The sequence below is a fragment of the Octodon degus genome, unplaced genomic scaffold, assembly GCF_000260255.1.
Source record: "Octodon degus isolate 3935 unplaced genomic scaffold, OctDeg1.0 scaffold00011, whole genome shotgun sequence".
Lineage (NCBI taxonomy): Eukaryota > Metazoa > Chordata > Mammalia > Rodentia > Octodontidae > Octodon > Octodon degus.
Window position 1 is genome coordinate 8,572,983 of NW_004524587.1, and position 22,207 is coordinate 8,595,189.

The following is a 22,207-nucleotide window of genomic DNA, read 5'->3' on the forward strand; positions in this document are numbered from 1 at the left end:
TTTTTAGCTTCCTCTCTAAAACAAAGTTAGTCTGCTAATTTTCTGGCACCACCATACTGTTCATATTTGGTTACACAACTAGGTGTGTGTGTTTGTGTACAGCAGCTCCTGCCTGACACTCAGAACCCCCATATTTAGGCTTCACCTGCTGCTCCTGTCCCCACCTGCACCACCCCTACACATGAAGCTGCACCAGGTATACCGTTTTGCTCCTGGATTCCAAAGATACCATCTCCATTGCTTGCCAATGCTGTCCTCACATCTAGGAGGGGGAAAGCACGGCCTCTTGTTTTATATGGGCTTCCCTGAGCCTACAGCTGCAGCAATTAAGACAAGCCGAGGGTTAAAGGAATGGGCACAGTGTGTCCAGAAGCTGAACGCGGAGGGAGGAGGATTCCCAGAAGAGGTCCATTGTGGACACCGGTCAGCGAAGAAGCTCTGAGAAAAGAACAGAGGTTTTCTCTTTCTACTTAGAGGTCATTCCTAACCTTGAAGAAGAGAGTGATTGCAATGGAGTCTGATTGCAGAATGCAGAGGACAAATGTTTAGGGAGTGGGTGGGTGCAGGGAACATAGTGGCTGACTACCTTCAATTCCGTGTTTTGAGGGTGGGAGTGCCAAAGCAGTGGGGAGGTATTTCAGAGGAGACTGAAAGCATCTGTATTTGATGAGATGAGGTGCACTGGAGAAAGCACTCCGAGGTGTGCCTCCTGTTCTTGCCAGCTGGGAAGAGGGCAAGGTGGCCAAGGGAACGGGGTCTGAGCGAGGCTGAGGAGGCTGAGTTAGGGGCTCAGGCTGCCTCAAAGGGAGAGCCTGGATAGCAGAGAAACTGAAGTCAGAGGCCTCTGCAGAGGAAACCCAGCATGTCTGCCAAGCAAAGATAGCAGGTGCACTAGAACAGGCACATAAATAAAGGCCGATTGCTGGTTAAAGCATCTTTTTAATGCTTGCTTCCCATTTCCCTCATTCTGCATTTTCCCTGGTAGTCCAGGCTGTGCTCCACCCTTCATGTCTTTTAAAGAGACCACACAGAAAAGTGAGGATGGTCGGGGACTCCAGAGCAAAACCGCCTGGCCTCACACCCCAGCTCTGCCACTGACTTACAAGCTACATGACCTTAGACAACCCCTGTAAATTCTCTGTGCCTGTTTTTCTATTTGTACGATTAATTTGTCATACTGTTTCAAGATTAAGTTTACTAATTTAGGTAATTTTATAGTAGTACCAGGCAAATAATGGTTACAAATGATAACGATGGCTACTTACATCATTAATGCCAAGCAGAATTCCCCTGTGCTTCAGGGGCAACTGACAAATGCTAGTGGTAACTCACAGGCAGCTAAAGGCATTAGTAGTACTCGAAGGCCCCTTGCTCTTCGAGTTGCCTATGTATTTGTTTGCTTTTATGGAGGGGCTTAACAAGACTATCTTACCCAGATTTTCTGTAGAGTGTGAGTGCTCCCAGTTTCAAGCATACATATGCCATTCTCCCACTCCTGCCAAAGCAGTACCTACTTTTGAGTACAGACCCCCAAGAAATAGTTTGGGACATGATTCTGATGGTTGGTAATAGTCTTGCCCTTGTGGTCTAACTCCTGGAGGGGGAAGGCATTGATAAGAGAACTTCCAGCCCAGCCCCCTTGTTCTCCTTGTTAATTACACTGGGGAATGCATATACTCTTGAGGTTATAGTTTATTCTTTAGGTATGTGCTAAGCTCAGCAATGACTAAGGGGAATAGCTAGTTATTCAGATTTGTCTCAAGTAGATAATGCAATAAATTGAAAGAGAGATGTAATGAGGCATCAGCATTAAATACGCAGAGACTGCAAAATATCCCTATAAGAGGCACCTCACCATGTCCTTCCCTGCCACTGCTTGGCTCTCCAAACTGTCCGGGCTGATGCATCACCTCATGGGATACTTTAGCTCACTGTAGTCTGATACTGTTAAAGCCAAGGAGGTTGCAAAGTGGTGGCCTAAAGTTCACAGCTGTTCATTTTGTAAGAAATTACTATTATACTCTGGGAAACCCTATCCATTTTGCATCAGAACTAAGGGTCCTTTTCTGAGGTTGCATCCACAAAGTATTATCTAAGATGTAATGAAAATTCACAGTGGATATATTACAGAAAGAATATCAATTAATAAGAAGTATTACCTTCTTTTCTCAAATGCAACACAGAGTGAGGCAGTATATACTGTGCTACTTCTCATGAGGCCGGTTCTTCATTCACATAGTGTTCCTATGCATATTTCATCTCTTTGGGACATGAACATCTCTGCTTACCTTTTGCATTACCCAGTTAGGCCACAGTTAGCCCTAGCGAACATGTGGATGAAGGACACTGTCCCCGTGCCAGATCAGGCGGGGCTGAGAGCTGAGTTGGTCAGATTTGCACAGGATGGAAGAGTGGGCCGCCAAAAGCCTGAAGGATTCAGAGACCAGAAAAGGGCCTTCTACTCCCAGAGCAGGACAGAGGTCGCTGGTGACCCAGGCTCACAGCATTTGTAAGCTGTGCTACTGGTCACGATACTTAAGGACTCTAGAAGTGAGCCTTGCTGTTGCCTGACCCCACTTCCTCCTCTGCTGTACTGATGACACGACGACACACTCCCAGCTTCCTTTGCAGCCACACACAGGCTAGGCAACGTGAATAGAAGTGCGGGATACCACTCCTATATGAATCTCATGCACATTCCTGAATGTTCTTTCCTCTTCGGTCAGCATCACTGCAGATGAGGCTACAAGTTTTAGTGCATGTGGAAGGATAGCTGAGTAGAAGATGGAAGGATTCTGGCTTCCAGATTCCCTGCTGGAGGACAGTGCTGCTGAACCTTTGTTCTGGATTTACTTGGCATTACTAGTAACTAGGTAAAATTTTTCTAAGCCTCAGCTTACTCAGCTACAAAATGGAAACAGTAATTGTAGCTACTCTGCCTGGGTTTTGTGAGGACTTAATGCATGAACTTAGGTCAAAGCAGTAGCACTATCTCAGCATACACAAAGGGCAATGTTGTTGGAGGTAATAAGGCTATCTGCAGCCTTCATACTCTGCATTTAAAATAGGTATAAAAAATAAAAATAGGTATAAAAAGTCTTTCATAGTTCTGTATGGGTTAGAAATTACACATACACACACATAAGTGTGTGTGTGCACACGCACACACAATTATCACAGAACCTGACAGCTAGTTGTCATTTATTAAACAATTGCTTTTATTATGTCTATAGAAATACTAGCAGACACAATTTGGGAACATCCTCAAGCAAAGGTCCAATTGGTAGCCGAAGTTGCTAATTCAATAATATATTATTGATATAGAGCAAAACTGTGCCCCAGATAGATACTGATAACTCTGGAGTGGCTTTGACCCTGAAGAACTCAGCTTGTAAAATTCCACTTTCTATTTAATCGGGAGGACAAGGCGGGGGGAGAGGGGGTCTCCTCCAGAAACCAGGAGCTGAGTTTGGATTGGAGAGGAGAGCATTGGGAGAAAACTCAGAAGTGCGAAAACAGCCACCTCATTAGGATCGTCTAGAAAGTAAAGAGTTCTCTATGCTCAGATCTGTAAGATTTATGCGGCCAGAGAACAACTGCTAAACAGATGGGGAGATGTATTTATGGCTTCCCCCCTTGAAACCTACAAAACAGAGGCTGGAACCCCATTGAATGATGGCTGTGATGCTGCTTAGTGTCTGGTCAAGTTAGAAGGTGGGAAAGTTGCTCCTTTTGGTGAGGTGAGGAGGGAAGAGCCGGCATTTGGGGGGGTCTTCTGTATCAGTATGAATAGTGGCAAGTGGCTATGATTATACAAATTTTCTACCAAGCAAAACCACATAAAATAAAACAAATTTAGAAAGCCAAGTACCACTGGCAGCCTCGATGGGCGACTCGAGCACTCACCTCGTAACAATGTGTGGACCCAACGAAAACTTTCCCAATATCCAGCAATTCAAAGTTGAAGTGAATCTTAGGGCCCATTCCTTCCCCTTTGATTCGGAGGGGGAGACGGATCTCTCGGCCTTGAAAAAGAATGCAGACTTTATTACCCCAAATTACCCACAACTTTTTTTTTTTTTTTTTTTTGAGACCAATCACTTTGCTGGGGGGCTTGGGAGTAGGGAGAAGCTGCCGAAAGGACGCTTCACAGGAGATCTGACGTTCCTGGCACAGCTGGATCTCTCCAGTCCGCCGTGGCCAAGAGCCCCACAACTTGTTATTGGGGAAAATAGTCAAGATTCTTCTACGACTTCCTGCACTGCACTGCACGAAGGGAACTGCAATTTAACTAACACTGAGGATTTATCTCATCTTTAGGAGCCGGAAGACAGCTAGATTGTTATGTTTAGGGAACAACCCATATTGCGATTTAGACTGACATTTTAGCAGAAAAAAGGCAATTAAAAAATGTAACCCCCAGGCACAGAAAAACAAATACTTCATGTTCTAACCCATATGTGGAAGCTTAAAAAAGTTTATTGCATAGAAGTAGAGAGTACAATAGTGTTGTTGCTTATGTCCAAATGTCCCCTGAAAGCCTTAGGAGGCCAAAGATGGGGTTTTTTGGAGGTGGCTGGATCTAGAGTATGTGATGCTGGATTTAAGAATGTGATGATGGGATTGATTCATGGTGTGATGCTAGGATTAAGGGCGTCTTGCCCTGGATGTACGTGCTGCCTGGCCTAAGGGTGGACAGCCTGGATAAAATGTAAGGGACAGTGCTTGCCACTTGATACTTTGCTGTTTTGATGCCTTCTGCCTGCCATGAACTGTTCTTTTCTTGGTGAGGCCCCTCTTTGCCCTAGTTTGGAGCAGGCCAACTATCAAGTGAAACCTCTACACACTAGCTACAAGAAGGCGTTCCTCTTTTAACTCTGGATGCTGGGTATTTTGTCTCAGCAATGAGAAAAGTAACCAAGACAAACTGATTAGCAGAGTCTGAGAAGGGTAGGAACAAGGGATAAAAGAGGAAGGTTGGTTCACAGGTACAAATCTGAACGACTAATGTGAAGACAACAATATACAATATAATAACCATTGTTGAATTCCTGTCATTTGGTTTAGTGAAATTGTGTATTGTTTCTAATAGTTTTTTGTTGTTGGTTTTATTATTATTATTTCTTTTGCAGCATATATCAGTTACATGACTATTTTTTCTTGTTCTAAAAAGGGTATGGACCTAGTACTATCCTAGATATAAAAAAGAGCTAATTCCTAATAAGTAATAAATACTTCAGGACACTAGGGACTAAATTCCTTTTGAAGCCCCAATGGAGAAGAACTTCCTCAATCAATAAGTTAAAAATGATTCAGAGCTGAGACTCAGGCTTTGGGATGGCTGGCCCAGGTCAAGTTTCTGGTTCACTCAGCCCTACTCTCAAACTTGGGAGATTGCCAGAGAGCCTACTCCTTGGATGGCTCATAAGTGAGTACCCAGATTTCTTCCCTAACCATTCAAGCTCCACAGCTTCTACCAAAAAGGTGATGTCTTTAAGAATAAAATGGCCCCCAAAGTCTATGGTCTTGAGCTCCTTCTGGATGTTGGCCCTATAAATTCTCCATTGCCTAGTAATTCTCTTTTGCCTTCAAAACGTTTCTTAAAAATTTTTTTGCCTATCTTTTCTAGTTGTTCTTGGAGGAAGGGAAAGAGAGATAGTGGGAGGGGGTGTTAGGGAAAGATGGAATGGAAGATGGAAGGGAGAAGAAGAGAGTAACCAAATGACCTCACCCACCATTAATGGAAGTAGAATTTCAAAACAAAGGAAGGCACATTTGACATTTTGACAGTTATAGCCATACTGCCTTCCAAATGGTTTTACTAATTACACAAAAACATCAGTAGTACATTAAAGCCCATGTTTCTCCATATCTTCCTCAGCAGCGGGAATATTACCACTCTTGAACATGCTTTACAGTTTGATAGTTTTCTTTATATTTCTATCATTTAAATCTAAAGTACTTTAAGGAAAAAATATATTTGTTGTGTATGCAACATTTTGAACATTCAAAATACTTTTGATGCTTTGTTAGATTAGCATTACAACAAATATGGAACAACAAAATGATAATCATTGTGTATTATTGTCATTATGCCTGGGATATTGTATGTTCCACTGTGTTGTATTGCTATTTAGCATCCATGTTATTTTTTAAAATATATTTGGTTGTTACAAGGTCTCACTATGCAGCTCAGACTCATAATCCTCCTGCTTTCAGCCTCCCCAGCGCTGGGATTACAGGTGTGCGCCGCCACACCTGGATTTAGCTTCCATGTTTTTAATGCTTTCTCCCCATGACTGTCCTTTTAAAGACAAGGATATTGTCCTTTTGTCCCATGTAGTGCTTGGCAACACAGTGGTCATCAGGCAAGTATTACTTAGATCACTAGGAACAAGAAAAATGACAGTCATAAATGAGATAGCTGCTGACTTACTCAGAAGGCTCCTGTACTCCATTTGATTGATCCCTGGAAAAGACGTTCCTCTAAAGATCAGGTATTGGGGTATTAGGGCAACAACAATCTAGAATATAAGGAAAACTTCCAGAAGAACCAAACTTGGTCACTCTATTTCATTATTTTAGATTTTTCATCCATTGCAACAATTTTTAACTCGTTGGTCAAGAAAAATGTACTTTGATTGAGATCCAACTTTCGGAATGGCAAAGAAAGAGAACTGCAAATATAACGTGAAATAAATTGCAGGACTATTTATAACTGTCAGGCCTAAAACTTTCTCCATCTGTTACCTTGACTGCCTTACTTTTAAAAAAATGGAGATGTGCTATAATAAAGCAGTATGCCAATGTTTCTTTGGGAATTATTAATTACTTCAAAGGAGTGTCTTATTTGTAGCCAGCCACTTCCCCCAGCCAAGACAGAATGGGAACTACAAGTAATAACAAGGCTTGCACTTCTAAGAGTTCATCTAAATTTTAGAGTCACATTATAAATACTATTCCTCCACAAGATTTTCCTGAGAAGATATTTTTTTCTTATTTTGGCAAGAGGCAGCACAATGGACAGGGATAAAAGAGCTTCTAAGATTCAAGGACAAATTCCTTACTAATGAAGCAAAATAGTAAAGTATATTTAAAAATAAAGCAATTTCTCATCTATGGTTATAGTGTTCTGGCTTATACTCAGGAGGAATGACACTCTACAGAGCCCCTTTAATGAGCCTGAAATCCCTGAACACAGAGCTTTGTTGCATTAAATACCAGAAAATGCAAACCATGGGCTTTTGAAACCTTGCCATCTGTTATGGTTTAAATGTGTCCCCAACAACTCAAATTCACATGTTGAAGTCCTAATCCCCAAAGTGATGGCTTTAAGAGGGAAGACTTGGGGAGATGATTAGACAGCAAGGATGGAGCTTCATGGATGGGATTAGTGTTTTTATAAAGGAAGCCTGCAGAGGCTTGTCTGCTTCTTCTATGGAGTAAGGGATTTAGCCAAAAGGCACTAGTGGGGGCTTTCTATCATGGAAAGAATTCTTGACGTAAAGTACCTTTAAGGAAGAAAGAGCTTACGTTGCCTCATAGTCCCAGCAGCTTTAGTCCTCGGTTGCTTTGGGCTGGAGGCAGAACAGTACCTTACAGCATGAGTGTGTGTGCAGGACACCTTGTGGAGGCCAGCAAGCCAGGGGCAGGGGTCCACCATCCTCTTTAAGAGCACCGCCCAGTGACCTGATGACCTTCAACTAGACTGTCTCCTAAATGTTCCACCACCTTCATTAAACACCACATGCTGGTGACCAAGCCTGTGACACATGGGCCTTTAGGAAACATTTACGATCCAAACTATGGCTAGCACTATGAAGAATGGGCCTTCACCAAGTTCTAAATCTGCTGGCACCTGGGCTTCCTAGCTTCCAGAACTGCGAGAGAGAATTTCCTTTGCTTATAAACCACCTCGTATATGGTACTTTATTACAGCAATGCAAACAGATTAGGATACCAGCCAAGGTACCTTAGATGTTCCATATTATACTCATTCCTGTGTGGCAAGATAAGAAAAAGAGAGGAAAAACATAAAAAGGAACAACAAACTACCATTATTGCATATCTTGGAACTCTACCCAGAAAACCCAAAAGGATCTATAAACATATTTTTAAAAATTAGTAAGACTGGAGAAATAGTTCAGTGGTTTAAGCGCCTGCCTGGCAAGCTCAAGGACCCGGATTTGACACCCAGTACCACATGCCATGCTGGCCTGAGAACCCTGGGTGCACCGTGCTGGCCCAGAAGCCAGGTGTGGTGGGGTACATTTGTAATCCCAGTGCTGGGGAGGCTGAGACAGGAGGATCACTAGGAGTCCAAGGTGTATAGTAAGACCCTGTACCAAATAAATAAATAAATAAATAAATAAATTTTTAAAAATTAGACAGAGTAACTCTGGAGGTTATCAAACTAATTCTGAGAAGTCAACTGCATTTCTATACTTAGTAACAATAAAAACATTAATTTTCAGGATACCATTTATAATAGCAACAAGAATATACCTAGGAATGAATCAACAAAGTATGAGTCCACCAAAAATGTATACGGACTCTAGGAAAACAAAAATAGTGTGATGTTTGTTCAACAGATGGTGTTACCCTTGTGGATGTTGTGTAGTGCAGAAAACCCACTATATCGGTGGCCCGTGGAGAAGAAATGAAAAATGTATGTGCGGAAATCTCAGTGACCAAGGTGACCCAAGTGGCTGTTTGCCATACTAATAAATGTCTGGAAACTGACAGCCATCACTTGAGAACCTCTTGTAATTGTGTAAAGCAAAGATAACTTGCATTAATCTTATGTCTCAGTGAATTTAGTATTAAAATATTTATACAAATTTTTATTTTCCTCAATTATGTATAGCTTTTTTTTTACAGTGGACTCTGTATACTTAAGAATAGCAAATGGAAAATTGTAAAATTTTATAGAGACATTAATAAAGATGTAAGTGAATGGAAAACTGTAATCTATCCTTGAAAAGATTCAATATCACAAAGATGCCAACTTTGCCCAGTTGATCTATATTTATAAATTTAGTGCTCTGCTAAACAGAATTCCAGAAGAATTTGATGAGTTAATTCTAAAATTTAAATGTCAAGTGAAAGGTTTGATAAAAAAGACATTTTAAGAGAAATATTCCTGAGGGATTTGTACTTTTATTAGAAAGCTATTGGGATTAAGATAGTGTAGTGTGGCAGAAGGTGCAAAATCACAGAGTGAACACAACAGAGTTGTCAAAACAGATGCACACATGTGTGAATTTGATATATGACACAGCTGGTCATGAACATGAATGAGGAAAGACAGACGACGTGTGTGGTGCTAAAACAACTGGATATACACGTGGTATATGATATGCTGAATAACGGTCCCCAAAGACACCCGTTTGTGGTATCTAGCCTAATTTGTGAATCTGTAAATATCACCTTAGATATAAAAAGATTAAGGTGATTAAGGTAAGAGTGTTTAGATGAGAAGCTTATCCTAGATTACTGGTGGGCTCTAAAGGTAATAACGAATGGCCTTAAATGGAAGGCTGAGGGACCTTTGATACTGAAGAGGAAAAGCCGAGGCAATGAAGTAAGCAGATAGGAAAAATGGAGGCAAACGCCAAGAAATGTTGGCAGTTTTAGAAGCTACAATAAACACAGAAAGGATTGTATCCAGGAGTCTCCAGAAGAGACCAGCCCTGTTCATCCTTTGCTTTCACTCTGGAAAACTGAGTTTGGACTCTACCCCTAGAATTATCCAAGGTAAGCATGTGTTGGTTTAAGCCAACAAATTTGTGGCAACTTGCTAGAGCAGCCGTAGGGAATGAACGAGAGGGCTTAACTCTGCTCTACAAAAACCAACTTAATTTCTTAAATGTGATGATTAACTACAAAGACATTTCAGGAGACAATATCAAAGAATATATTTTTTAGCGTGGGGCAGAGAAAGGGATTTTAAATAATACCAAGTGTGCAAACTGTAAGGATGAAATTCCATTACAGTTAAAGTAAGGAACCTTATTCACCAAACTCACCATAATGGAAAGTGAAAAAATAAAACACAAATTGGGAGAAGACATTTGCTATACATCTAAAAGCTGAGTTAGTGCTAGAATAAATCCAGAACTGTGACAAATTAACCAGACAAACACAACGTAATAGAAAACTGGGCAACGGGGAAACAATAATTTCTTAGGAAATAAAAACACACGTTATTTTCTGTGACATCATGAAGTTCATAAATGCAGATATGCTAATTAAAACAACAGTAGATTTCATTTCACATCTATCAAAGGAGAAAAACTTAAAAACTGATCAATACTAAAGTCACTTAAGGTTATTGAATAAAATTATGCACACTTGCACCCTGCAGGTGGGAGAGCAAATTGGCGGAAGCCCTTCGGGGAACCCTGCTTATCCAGTAAAGCCAAGTATGCACATCCTGTGTATTCTAGAGCCACCACTCCCCGGGATCGATCCTAGACCTTGGCTAGATACCAGGATGTGTGTTCATGTATGTTCACAAGAGGATTATTTTTAATAGCATAATAGCATTAAACTAGAAGCAGTACAATTCTTCCAGGAGTGGAAATTCTGTAGATTGCAGCAAAAGAATACAAAACATTACTACTACATGCTACATGTAAATCTCAGAAAAACTAGTGTAACATTTATATAAAGTTTAAACATGCAAAAATAAAATATTTGTAGTTATAATGCATGTACATGTGCAGCTATAAAAACAATATAAAGAAGAAAATGATTTATTGACAAAGCTTAAATTAGATATTCACCTCTGAACAGAGGAAAGAAGAATACAAATGGACCTTTAAAACTTCTAGAAATTCCTGTTTCTTAATGTGGGTGGGTAGGTTTATATTTGCCTACATTTCTGTTATTCTTTACATCTTACTTATATATCTATTATGATTTCAATCTGAAGTAATCCCCTAAAGGCTCATGCCTTGAGGGCTTGCATTCCCCATGCAGCAACGTCCAGAGGTGGGGCCCAGAAAGGTGACTGGGTATGAGGCTGTTAATCTCATCAATGGGTTAATTCACTGATGGGCTGGTTGCTGAATGGGCATCTCAGAGGTGGGACCCACCTGGAGGCAGTAGGCCACTCAAGGCATGCCTTCCAAGGGCCCATCTTGTCCCTGGCCCCTTGCACTGTCTGCTTCCTGACTGTCCTAAGGGTGCAGCTTGCTTTGATCATGCAGGGCTTCCATTTCCACAAATCTAGAAACTATGGATCCGGCCTATCTTGGCCTGAAGCCTCTAACATCAGGAGCTAAACCAAACCTTTTTTTTTTTAACCTCTAAATTGGATTTCTTAGGTATTCTGCCACAGTGAAGAACAGCTAGCTAACATTACAATACAAATACAAGTATTTCTCTTTAACAAGTTCTGTTCTTGCTACTAGGTCAGAGGTGAGGCCTAGAAAGGTTGGACCTAGAAAGGACATGAAATGATATCTCAATGAGGAATTGTATATAGTATGTTCACAAATTTCAGAACAAAGAAAGGGTCAAAGGAAACTCCAATTTGATGATTTTGCTTTCATTTGCATAACTCTTACATGTAGTACTGTAATGTGTAATGGAACATAAAAGCTATAGTACTGTACTGCACAGTGCAATCAGCAAAATTATGGTGCTGTGTAAACAAGGTGCACTGTACAAAAAAGACCCTGAGGACCTATCAAGATGCACAGAGTTGCACAGAAAAATAGGGCCAAGGGTAAGTCCAAGCAGTGAGTGATTAAGCCTGAGCAGTCACTAAATAGGTAAGTTGTTAAACAAGGACTATCTATCTCGTTGCATCATTTCAATATAAATTAAGAAAAAAATTGCTCAGATGTGTTAACTAAAGCAATTCATTGTATGTTTGTGTGCACAAAATTGTTCAATATATGAGTATTTCTTGGAACTTGGCTCTTGTCAAAATTTTCACATTTAATAATAATGACATAAATCATCTGACTTAATGGTCTAAGTGAAAACAATCTCGTTATATGTATGTAATATGGATAAGCAAAAACATGTTTTCTTGAGTTTTAATGACAAAGTGTGTGTGTGTTTACAGTCCAATACTGACTGTTTGAGAAGACAGATTTGTCTTATGCTTTCCTTAAGACCTATTGTGCATTTTCAACTTGCTTTCCCCCATTTCCCCTGATAGTTTAGTCCCTCGTTGGTCCCAGAGTTTGTTTCTATTAGATACCCAGGACAACCACCAACTAGGGACCAATTTAAATCATATTTTTAGAATTTTTATCATATTATTCTGTTGTTTATATTACAGTTATATTCATAGCAGTGTAGGAAGAAAAATGTAAGCTGTATCTAATATTGTCTGTCATCTTTACTTACTACAAACTAGTATATCCATTAATACATTACACATGATGTGTTTAAAATGTTTTGCATTATACAGAAATATTTGATGAGTTGTTAGATAGATGTCTTAGGAAAAATGGGTGTAGAGTTTTTGGGTGGGCTGGAACTTGACAATTACTTCTAACAGTTATAATAATAGAACACAGGTTGTGCCATTTTATAGAAACTATGTCTTTTTATGGGATGGTGAGGTTGAGACAGGGGACAGGATTTGCCACAACATGGCACTGAAATCTTGGATTCAGAATCCCTGTAGACAACTCTCCTAAATTATCCAAGTTTGAGCTTCCTCATTTAAAAAGTAAATACAGTATCCAGTCTACCTTATTTAGTTATCAAGAGGCTTAATTGAAATTAATATGTGAATGTCTTTGCATTTGTATATATGTACATAAAATTATTATGTAAATTTGAATTATGACAGAGCATTAAATTAAGTATCAGGAAGGAAAGATGAACTATGAGTATGAAGAGTTAAAACAGAAGGCTGGCCAAATAGCTCAGCATATTAAAGCACCTGCAAGCAGGTGCAGGGGCCAGGGGTTCGATCCCTGGGCCTGCCATGCCGATCCTGCTCCCAGGGCTCCCTGAGATGGTGATTGAGACTGGGCGTGGTGGCGCGTACCTATAATCCCAGCTCTTGAGAGGCTGTAAACAGGCAGATTACTATGAGTCCGATCTAGTAGTGAGACCTGAGCATCCTGTAGACCCTTCCTTAAAAAATTCAAAGGAAAAAAAAAAAAAGAATTTAAACAAACATAAGTCTACACGGGAGAAGTGATAGGCTGAATAATGGCCTCATACATATGTACATCCTAATTCCGAAATTTGTAAATATTATTTTATGTAGAAAAAGGAGAACCATATCAAGAAATGTGGTTGAAGCAAGAAGTCTTAGATGGGGAGATCATCCTAGATTATCTAAATTACTACAGTTGAAACACTGTCTGGAAGGCCAGGAATTTGGCTCAGTGGCACAAGTGCCTTCCTGGCAAGTGCAAGGTCCTGAGTTCGATTCAAAAAGCAAACAAACAAACAAACATAAAGCATATTGTCTTCAAATCAGATAGTGGTGATTCTCTAAGTATATTATTTTTTTTCTAAAGTTGTTTTAGCTAATCTGGGTTATTTGCAGAAGAATTCCATAGGATTTTTAGAAGGACTTTGTCAAGTTCTATTTTAAAAAAGCAGCTTGAATTTTAATTTTGATTGCTTTAAATCCATAGATGAATAAGGGGAAAATGACATTTTAACAATATAGAATTTACCAACTTATGCTTACCATAAAGTTTCCCATTTCTTTAGGTTTTCAATTTCTCTCATCAATGATTTATAGTTTACAATATGCATGTCCTGCATACCTTTTGTCAAATTATCTGTCCTTCATATTTCTTAAGGCTATTGTGATACTGCTTTTTAAAATTTTAGTTTTCCATTGTTTCTTGTTTAGTATATAGAAATACAATTGGTTTCTATTTGAATCCTCTATCCTGCAACTTTGTTACTGGCTTTTTGATCCTCATTTAATGTGCTAGGGAGATAGCTCAATGGCTTGAGCACCTGCCTGGCAAATGCAAGGTCCTGAGTTCAATCCCTGGTACCAAAGAAAGGACAAAAAAGCTTATACACTTAAAATAAATATTCTCTTGTATTACTTCCATAGATTTTGCTTTAATAAAACACAGATGAGACCTAAGAACCGCCATTTTTTAATGAGTAGTCAGAATGTTTCTGATGTCTGTAAGGACATTACTTTGAGAAACATCTGAAAATTGTTAACTACATTAACTTCTGACAACATGGCAAAGTCAGGTGACTCAATCCATTCTTCCATCCCCAATAGAAATGAAGGAAATTAGATTAAAATATGCTAAATGCACATTTTAAACTTTTATCTAGGCTCCAAATGAGAGAAGGAAAACATTGGGTATTAGAAATAAAAATAGAATTTTGCTAGCATAAAAAACTACATGGTAACCCAAAGAAGGCCCTGAAACTTGTCTGGTGGCTCCAGTTTTAATCTTATATATAGAGAGGACATAAGGCCTGTTCTCATTTGGGGATGGATCATTAAACTAAGATCTTTGCACAAATCCAACACTCTAGAAATCTCTCACTTTCCAAAAAGGAAACTAGGAAAATTCCACCTGTTGGCCTAGAGAAGCAGAAACCAAGCTCAATTTCTAGCTAGTACTCTGAATGCGAAAAACAGGCTCTTAGCAAAAATCAAAGTTCCAGGTACTGGTCTGTAAACCAAATGTACACTGTCTGATACAAGAATCAAAGAAGCTGAGACAATAAAAACCTTAGTGCTTTTGGCAGAACACATAAAATACTGTACTTCTTTGAGGAACTATTTTCTTTTTCTATTTTTTATGTATTTAGTACAGGGTCTAGAGGGTCTTACTACACAGATTGGACTCATAGTGATCTTCTTGTTTTTCAGCCATCCAAGTGCTGGGATTAGAGGCGCGCACCCCTGTGCCCAGTCCCAGTTGCTGTCTCAGCACACCCCAGGGGCAAGGCCGGCATGGCAGGCTGGGGGATTGAACCCCCAGCCCCTGTGTCTGCCTAAGCAGGTGCTTTAATCCACTGAGCTATCTGGCTGGCCCTGAGGAAGTATTTTCATAATCTGGTACCTCTTTTAAAAATGAGTTCATAATATAAATATTTCAAACCATCCAAAGGAACAAGCCATTATAAGAAAAATCATTACTACAAGTATGAAATAGCACCACCAGTTTTTGAAATAATAGAAAACTCTTACAGAAACTCTAGCATAGTATTTGTAAAATCTTTGAAGGGATAAATGAAGAAATAAGAACCATAATTATGGAAGAAAATATCGAAATAGTAAAACTATAAACAATTTCTAAAAGCAAAAACAATTTCAAGAAATAACAGTAGATGAATAACCAAGGAATAGATATAGCTGAAGAAAGAATTAGTCAACTAGATATCTTAGAAAAATAGAATCCATCAGAAATAGACAAGGAGATTAGAAATGTAAAGCAGTTATGAGACGGTCATTCCAGGGAAGACAGTTATCCAAAACAGAAAGAAAACTTAGATGATGAGAGCAAGTTAGTCAGTTTTTCACTGTGTGAAAAAATACCAAGAAAAACCACTTGGAGGAGGAAAGATTTATTTAGGCTCGTGGCTTCAGAAATTTCAGGCCAACGTGGGGTGGTTCCCCTGCTGTGGCCCTGAAGTCAGAGTATCCAGGCAGAATGGGATGACACAGCGAACTGTTTGCTTCATAGCAGCTGAGGAGCAGGCTTAGGAGGAAGGAGTTGGAGAGGAAGGGGCTAGGGAAAGGTGTAGTCCCCAGGGTCATGCCCCCGTCACCTACTCCCTTCAAAGAGGCCCCAAACTCCGTTTCCATTGCTTCCGATAATGCCAGCAGATTATGACCACATCAATGGATCAACCTACAGATACGGTGACAGGCTTCACAATTCAGTCACCTCCACAAAGCTCCACCTCTAACCATGAGACTTTGAAGGAACAATTTAGATCTAGACCACGAGAGAAGAAAGCACTGGAGAGATATTTGCTGCCCATTTTTTAGGCTTGATGAACAATTTTTAATTTGAAGATGTATATCAAATACTAAGCAGACTAGAAAGGCAAATCTATCACAGTGAAACTGTAGAACCTCAAAGCATGAAGAGTGTTTAAATACAGTATCAATCATAGAGAAGCGACAGGGAATGTTAAAGAAATGACAGTTTGCAGTACATTTCTTGTATCAATAGTTCTGTCCACTGTCCACACGGAGAGAGCAAGTGGCCACAGGGAGAGGCCACAGACAGAGGTTCCAGCCACCAGCTCCAGGTGAGGACCCTGCCAAGAGCCAGAATAAACTGCTAAGATGTAGGGGAAAGGAGAGCTATAAATTGCCATCAGCCTCCCTCTCCAGCTGCTCCAGCTGACACCACGTGGAGAAACGAGAACCTACATTTGCTGCACCTGGACCAAAGTGCTGATCGTAGAGCCTAATAAATGATTGCTAAGTGGTTTCAGCTGCTAAATTTAGGGAGCTCTGTTATGCGAACTAGATAAAGGGCACAAGGTGACAAGGAAATCAGGGATTATATTCGACTCACATATCAAGGACGTTGAGAAATTTGCCTTTTTGGTAGGAAATGATTTAGCAGATCAGGGTATGATAACAGGGATGAGAATGGTGATTTGGTAAGGTTGAAGGAAAATGAATATTGAGTTAATAACTATTCTGAGTTAATAAACCCACAGTGGTATTTACTGTGATTTTTTAAAAATGTATTTGATACAGGCTTTCACTGCACAGACTTATAGTGATCTTTCTGTTTTCAGCCTCCCTAGTGCTGGGATTACAGGTGGGTGCCACCACGCCGGGTCTCTGTGCTGGCTCAGTGCTCCCAGGGGCAGGGCCAGCAAGCCATGTGTACAGGGGATCGAACCCTGGTCCCTGTGCTCGCCTAAGCAGGCACTTAGTCTGTTGAGCTATCTCGCTGGCCCTTTACTGTGAGTTTTAATAAGTGGTGAAGCTAGTTTCTATATATTTTTTTCTAAATTTCTTAGACAATCCTAGTTCATTTATATATCCCATGAAAATGTCGGGATTAGTCAATTGATTTAAAAGTTGTTATTACAAAGGACGAATAGCAAGGTTGAGTAGGTCTTGAAAGGAAGTGGATGCTTCCAGAATCACTGCCAGCACTCTTCTGCTCTACATCTGACTCTGCAGTACCCATGATGTCTAGTATGACACATCACAGTTTATTTTTTACTTTTTTATGTATTTAGTAGAGGGACTACACAGATCAGACTCATAGTGATCTTCCTGTTTTCAGCTTCCCAAGCACTGGGATTATAGGCGCGTACCACCACGCCCAGTGTTATTCGCTGTCACAGTGTGCCCCGGGGGCAGGACCGGCCAGCACTGGGGGGGGGGGTGTCAAAGCCTGGTCTCTGAGCCAGCATAAGTAAGTGCTTTAGTCCACTGAGCTATCTGGCTGGCCTTACACATCACAGCTTATCAGAAAACACTGCTTCCTTTTGAGGTTCCCATATACTAAACCAAAACAAATGCATGTAGCTTCTCTTTCTGTTTATTTTTTATTTTTATTTTTTGCTTTTTCTCTTTAAGTTTTTTTTTTAAAAGATAACTGTTTTGATTCAGTTAGATGAAAGATTCCAAGATTCAGATTCAGCCATGAGCAAATCTTTATAGATAGCTAGCAAGCTGATTTAACTACTTCTAAGTAAATCTGCTTTTTAAAATGTAGAAACATTGTCCAGTTTCAGGTTGAAATTAAAAATATCTTAGTACCCTGTACCAATTAAATAAATAAATAATTTCAAACAATTAAAAAAGAAAATATCTTAGTGATGTTATCTGTGTCATAATCAGCTCCAAGCATGCTACATCCCGGTTAAGATGTCTACCGTGACTCCCCGCTGCAATTGGCCTCATGTCTGATGTCCCCCGTCTGGCTTTTGAGGCTGTGCTCTACGAACTGGGTCCTCCTCTCCATCTGCGTCTACACGTCAGCAGCTGCATCCTGAGTGCCTGGAGGTCTGAGCACGCTCGTCTACGTACCTTTCATAGTAGTTCTCTATGGATTTTTACAAAGTACTTCCATGTTTAATATATCCCACCTCTTTTGGCTTTCTTTTGAACTTGACTAACAAGTACTTTGAGAATCCTTTTCCCTGAGGAGCCTTCCCTTGATGCCCCAGGAGAGATCTTGGGGTGCTGGTGCTCTTCTACGTAGATGAAGCACTCAGACTGATTCCAACTATGTATGTTTCAAGACAACACAAACGTATATTATTTAGGGGTATATACATAGAGATAAAAACTATAAATTAGAGCAAAGAAGTTGGGCATGGTGGCACACACCTATAATCCCAGCACTTGAAGGTTGAGGCAGGAAGGTTTTTGTGAATTCAAGACCAGCGTGGGCTACAAAGTGAGCTCAAGTCCAGCCTGAACTGCATAGCAAGACCTTGTCTAAAAAAAAAAAAACAAAAACAAAAACAAAAAACAAAAAAACCAAAGAAATGATGGTTCTAAAGGACCGTCAGAGTGATTGGGAGTTGGAGGTGTGTGAGGCTTGTGATTGGACAGGGACACATACAGGCTTCTAGGCGGCTGAGATTTCCCATTACTGACCTTGGCATCAGCTACACCGTGTTTGCCTTGTTATTATTTATTGTACTGTGTCTGTATTTGTATTAGTTTCCTATTGCTGCTACAACAAGTTAGCACACACTTAGTGGCTTATTGTACAAATTTATTAAAGTTCTGAAGTCATAAGTCCAAAGTGAGTCTTGGTGGGCTAAAATCGATATTAGCCTATTTTAATTTTCCTTTCTGGAAGCTACGAGAGAAAAAAAATCTATACCTTTTACCTTTCCTGTGGCTAGAATCTGTACCAATTCTTTGCTCTTTCCATCTTCAAAATCAGAAATGGCTGGCTGAGATTTTCCCCAATCACATCTCAGATATTGAGACCAGTATTTAAGGAAACTTGTGGTTATATTAAGTGATCCACATGATCCAGAATAATCACATTACCTTAAGATTAGTTCGTTACTAATCTGAACCCTTAATTCCATCTGCTGCCTTAGTTCCACTCTACTATGTAATATAGCATGTCCATATAACTTATTTACTGGTTCTGAAGATTCTGGAGATTAAGACACAGATATTTCTAAGAAGATCTATCTATCTATCTATCTATCTATCTATCTATCTATAATCTATCTCTGTTTGCTTTGAGACAAGGTCTCACTATATACTTCATACTAACCTTAAATACACTAGATAGCCCAAGATGGCCTTAAATTTGCAGCAGTCCTCCTGTCTCAGCGTCCCAAGTGCTGGAGTTATAGGCATGGGCCACCACATCCAGCCCACTACAATATCTGTTGCATAAATGTATGAATTTGTGTTCTATTTGATAATGAGATGATGTTCCAAGTAATACTTAAAAAGTAATGTTATAATGGTGTATTCTACTTTTTAAATGTGCAAAGCCACGAGCCAAAGTATACTCACATGTGTTTGCTTCACTTCCATGTGCCGTATATATAGGAAACAAAACAAAACAAAAGAAGGGAAGGAGCCTATCTGCCTCAGAAGTATTTCTTAGTGACTCAAGACCAGGAAGTTTTGCCAGCTCATTGAAGGTAATAGTAAGGAATCATCACCAGCTCTTGAAAAGACACACAGAATTGCATGGAATTTACAGAAAAGATAATATGGAATTACTATGTAAACAAAGCCCTTTCCTTGGCACTCCTATCTTTTAATAAACTGCTAACAAAATAAAAATGTCATGCAGATGGAAAATTACACTATTCAGTTTACCCAGGATGTGAATTCTGTGGCAGAATTCAAAACTGCAAACAAAGCAACAGCTGAAGACGGCCAGTTGTGCAATGTTTGGGAACCTCCTGGAGAGCAACAAACCCTTTGGCACACAGCCGAGCACAGGCGATGTCCTGGGGGGCAGAGGTGGGAGGGAGACCCCACCACTGTGGCACGGGGGCTTCCATATGAACACCAATGGACTAGCATTTCTTTCAAGCCATTAAGAAGCTCGGAATAGAAGATGCTGGTCTGAAGTGTGGGTATAGATTGTTAGTCCAGAAACTCCTACTCTGTTCTACATTCATCCTGGGGCTGCCTTGAGAACCATACATTGGTGCTCAAGTAAGAGACCAGATCGAACTAAGATTCATTTGCTCATTTACTTATTTTTAAGTTAGTTCACTTTAATCAATATCTATCAAATAGCTTCATTTTCTTGGTGCTAGGAGCAGAAGACACATATTACGATTTCCAACATTAAGAATTTCAAGAACAACCACAGTGATACTATTTTGCCTAGGGATGAATACATAGGTAAAATTATATATAAAAGGAAGAAAATGAGGCTCATGAAAGTTAGGTGATGGGTACAACCAGGGAAGGTGTAAGAAACAGGATCAGAACAGACACACAGCTGGGGAAGTGGGGACACAATTTGGGTCTGGAAGTCCTTTCTTCTGCACAGTGTTAGACTGCCTGACGTTTTCTACACAGATGAAGGTGACTACACAGACACAGATGGAAGCCATGAGGGATAGGGCAGAAGAGCACAAGTTTTGCAGTTTGAAGGACTTCAGGGATTGTGCCTCACTCCTACTTGTTCTCCGGGTTTAACATAACCATGGCAGCCATACTTTAGTTGGGAACTTGTCAGTCCCAAAGAGCCATGTAGCACAGGCCACTTTCAAATGTAAATGCATGTTCTTGTTCTTACATATGAATGTAAAATCAGGGGTTGGAAAACTTCAGAAGGGACTTGATGAATGCAGAGGACTAATAACTGACACGCCAGGTAATTTGTGGAAGACATTCTCCTAAGTAAAGGAAATTGCAAATTATTATGCTCAGATCAATAAGAAGAAATTGTATCTGTAAAAGAATAATGAGCTATACAAGGGAACAGAAAACAAAATATGATGGTAGAAGTAAAAGATGCCTTAGAAGTTTGTCAGAACAAAACTTGAGCCCAGTTTCTTCTAAAACAATAGACAATGCTAGTTTAGCAGTTGATCCTACTTCATCTGAATGCAAAGCAGAGAAAAAGAAAAACCAAGATACTCTAAGTTTTTGAGTAATACTCGTATTTTTGCAAGAAAGTGCCAAAATGGGGCCAGCAAGATGCTCAGAGGACTGAGCGCCTGCATAGGCAAGCACAGGGACTGGGGTTCAATCTTCCACACCACATGCCTTGCTGGCCCTGCCCCAGGGTGCGCTGAGCCAGCTACTGAGACTGGGCATGGTGGTGCATGCCTGTAATCCCAGCACTGGGGAGGCTGAAACAGGAGGATCGCTACGAGTCTGAGCTGTGTAGTGAGACCCTATACCAAATACACACACACACACACACACACACACACACACGCCAAAATGCAAGATAGCAAAACCATTATAGCAAAATTTTTTCTTGAAAACAATGGCCTCAACTGCAAAGGGAAAATATTATGTTGAAGAGTGACTAGAGGCTGTTTCTATCTGTATAAAGGACAAATGGCCAGGATGAGTAAGCGAACAGCAGTAATGAAGCCAGTGATCTGAATGCAGGGAGGCGGTCCTGTGCTTGAACAAGGATTCCACCCAAGGGCTGGCTGCAGGTCTGCTGGGAGCTGAGGTCAGCTGTCCCTGCAGAGGACTCTGCCTCTGAGGGCTCCTGACCAGTAAACAGCAGTGTTTCTCTGGGCACCCTGATTTAATGACTTTCAATTATATTTACTGTCCATTAATAGTAGCATTTGGAGATCAGGATCTTGTTTTCTGATATTAGATCTTTCAGAATTTATATTGAATTAGTTAAGTTTTTCAAAGTCATAAAATGAAAAATAAATGCGGTACAGGCCATCAAAGAAACAGAGTTTCCCAGACTGCAGAGACTCATGAGTCATCAGATTCAAATGGCCCATAGGAAACCAAGGAGAATGAGCAAGAAAAGCCCATTTCTGACCAGAACTCCATCATATTTCAGCCCCCAAGCACCAAACAACAATAATAACAACAATCCTACAATGTTCTAGAGAGAAATGATAGAGGGCAGCTATAAAGTAATGAGACTTAGATGATCTTCAGGCTTTGGAATTTTTATAATAAATTTGGCATGATGTCTTCAATGTTGTAAGGAGAAATAATTTGTACTTAGGTCCTGTAGTTAGCTGAACTACCAAGCAAGCATGAGGGCAGAGGAAGACATTTTCAGGCATTCACAGAGCAAAATTTCCACTTTCACAAGTGAAAGTT

General features: G+C 40.1%; 1 protein-coding gene across 1 annotated transcript in view; it reads right to left on the reverse strand.

Annotated features, from left to right (window-relative positions):
• Nucleotides 1–22,207, reverse strand: part of Hydin (HYDIN, axonemal central pair apparatus protein) — a 433,520-nt gene that overhangs the window by 272,694 nt on the left and 138,619 nt on the right. The window contains exon 12 of the mRNA XM_023709202.1: nt 3,907–4,025. Coding sequence (XP_023564970.1) covers nt 3,907–4,025 — 119 coding nt within the window. The remainder of the gene's footprint in view (nt 1–3,906; nt 4,026–22,207) is intronic.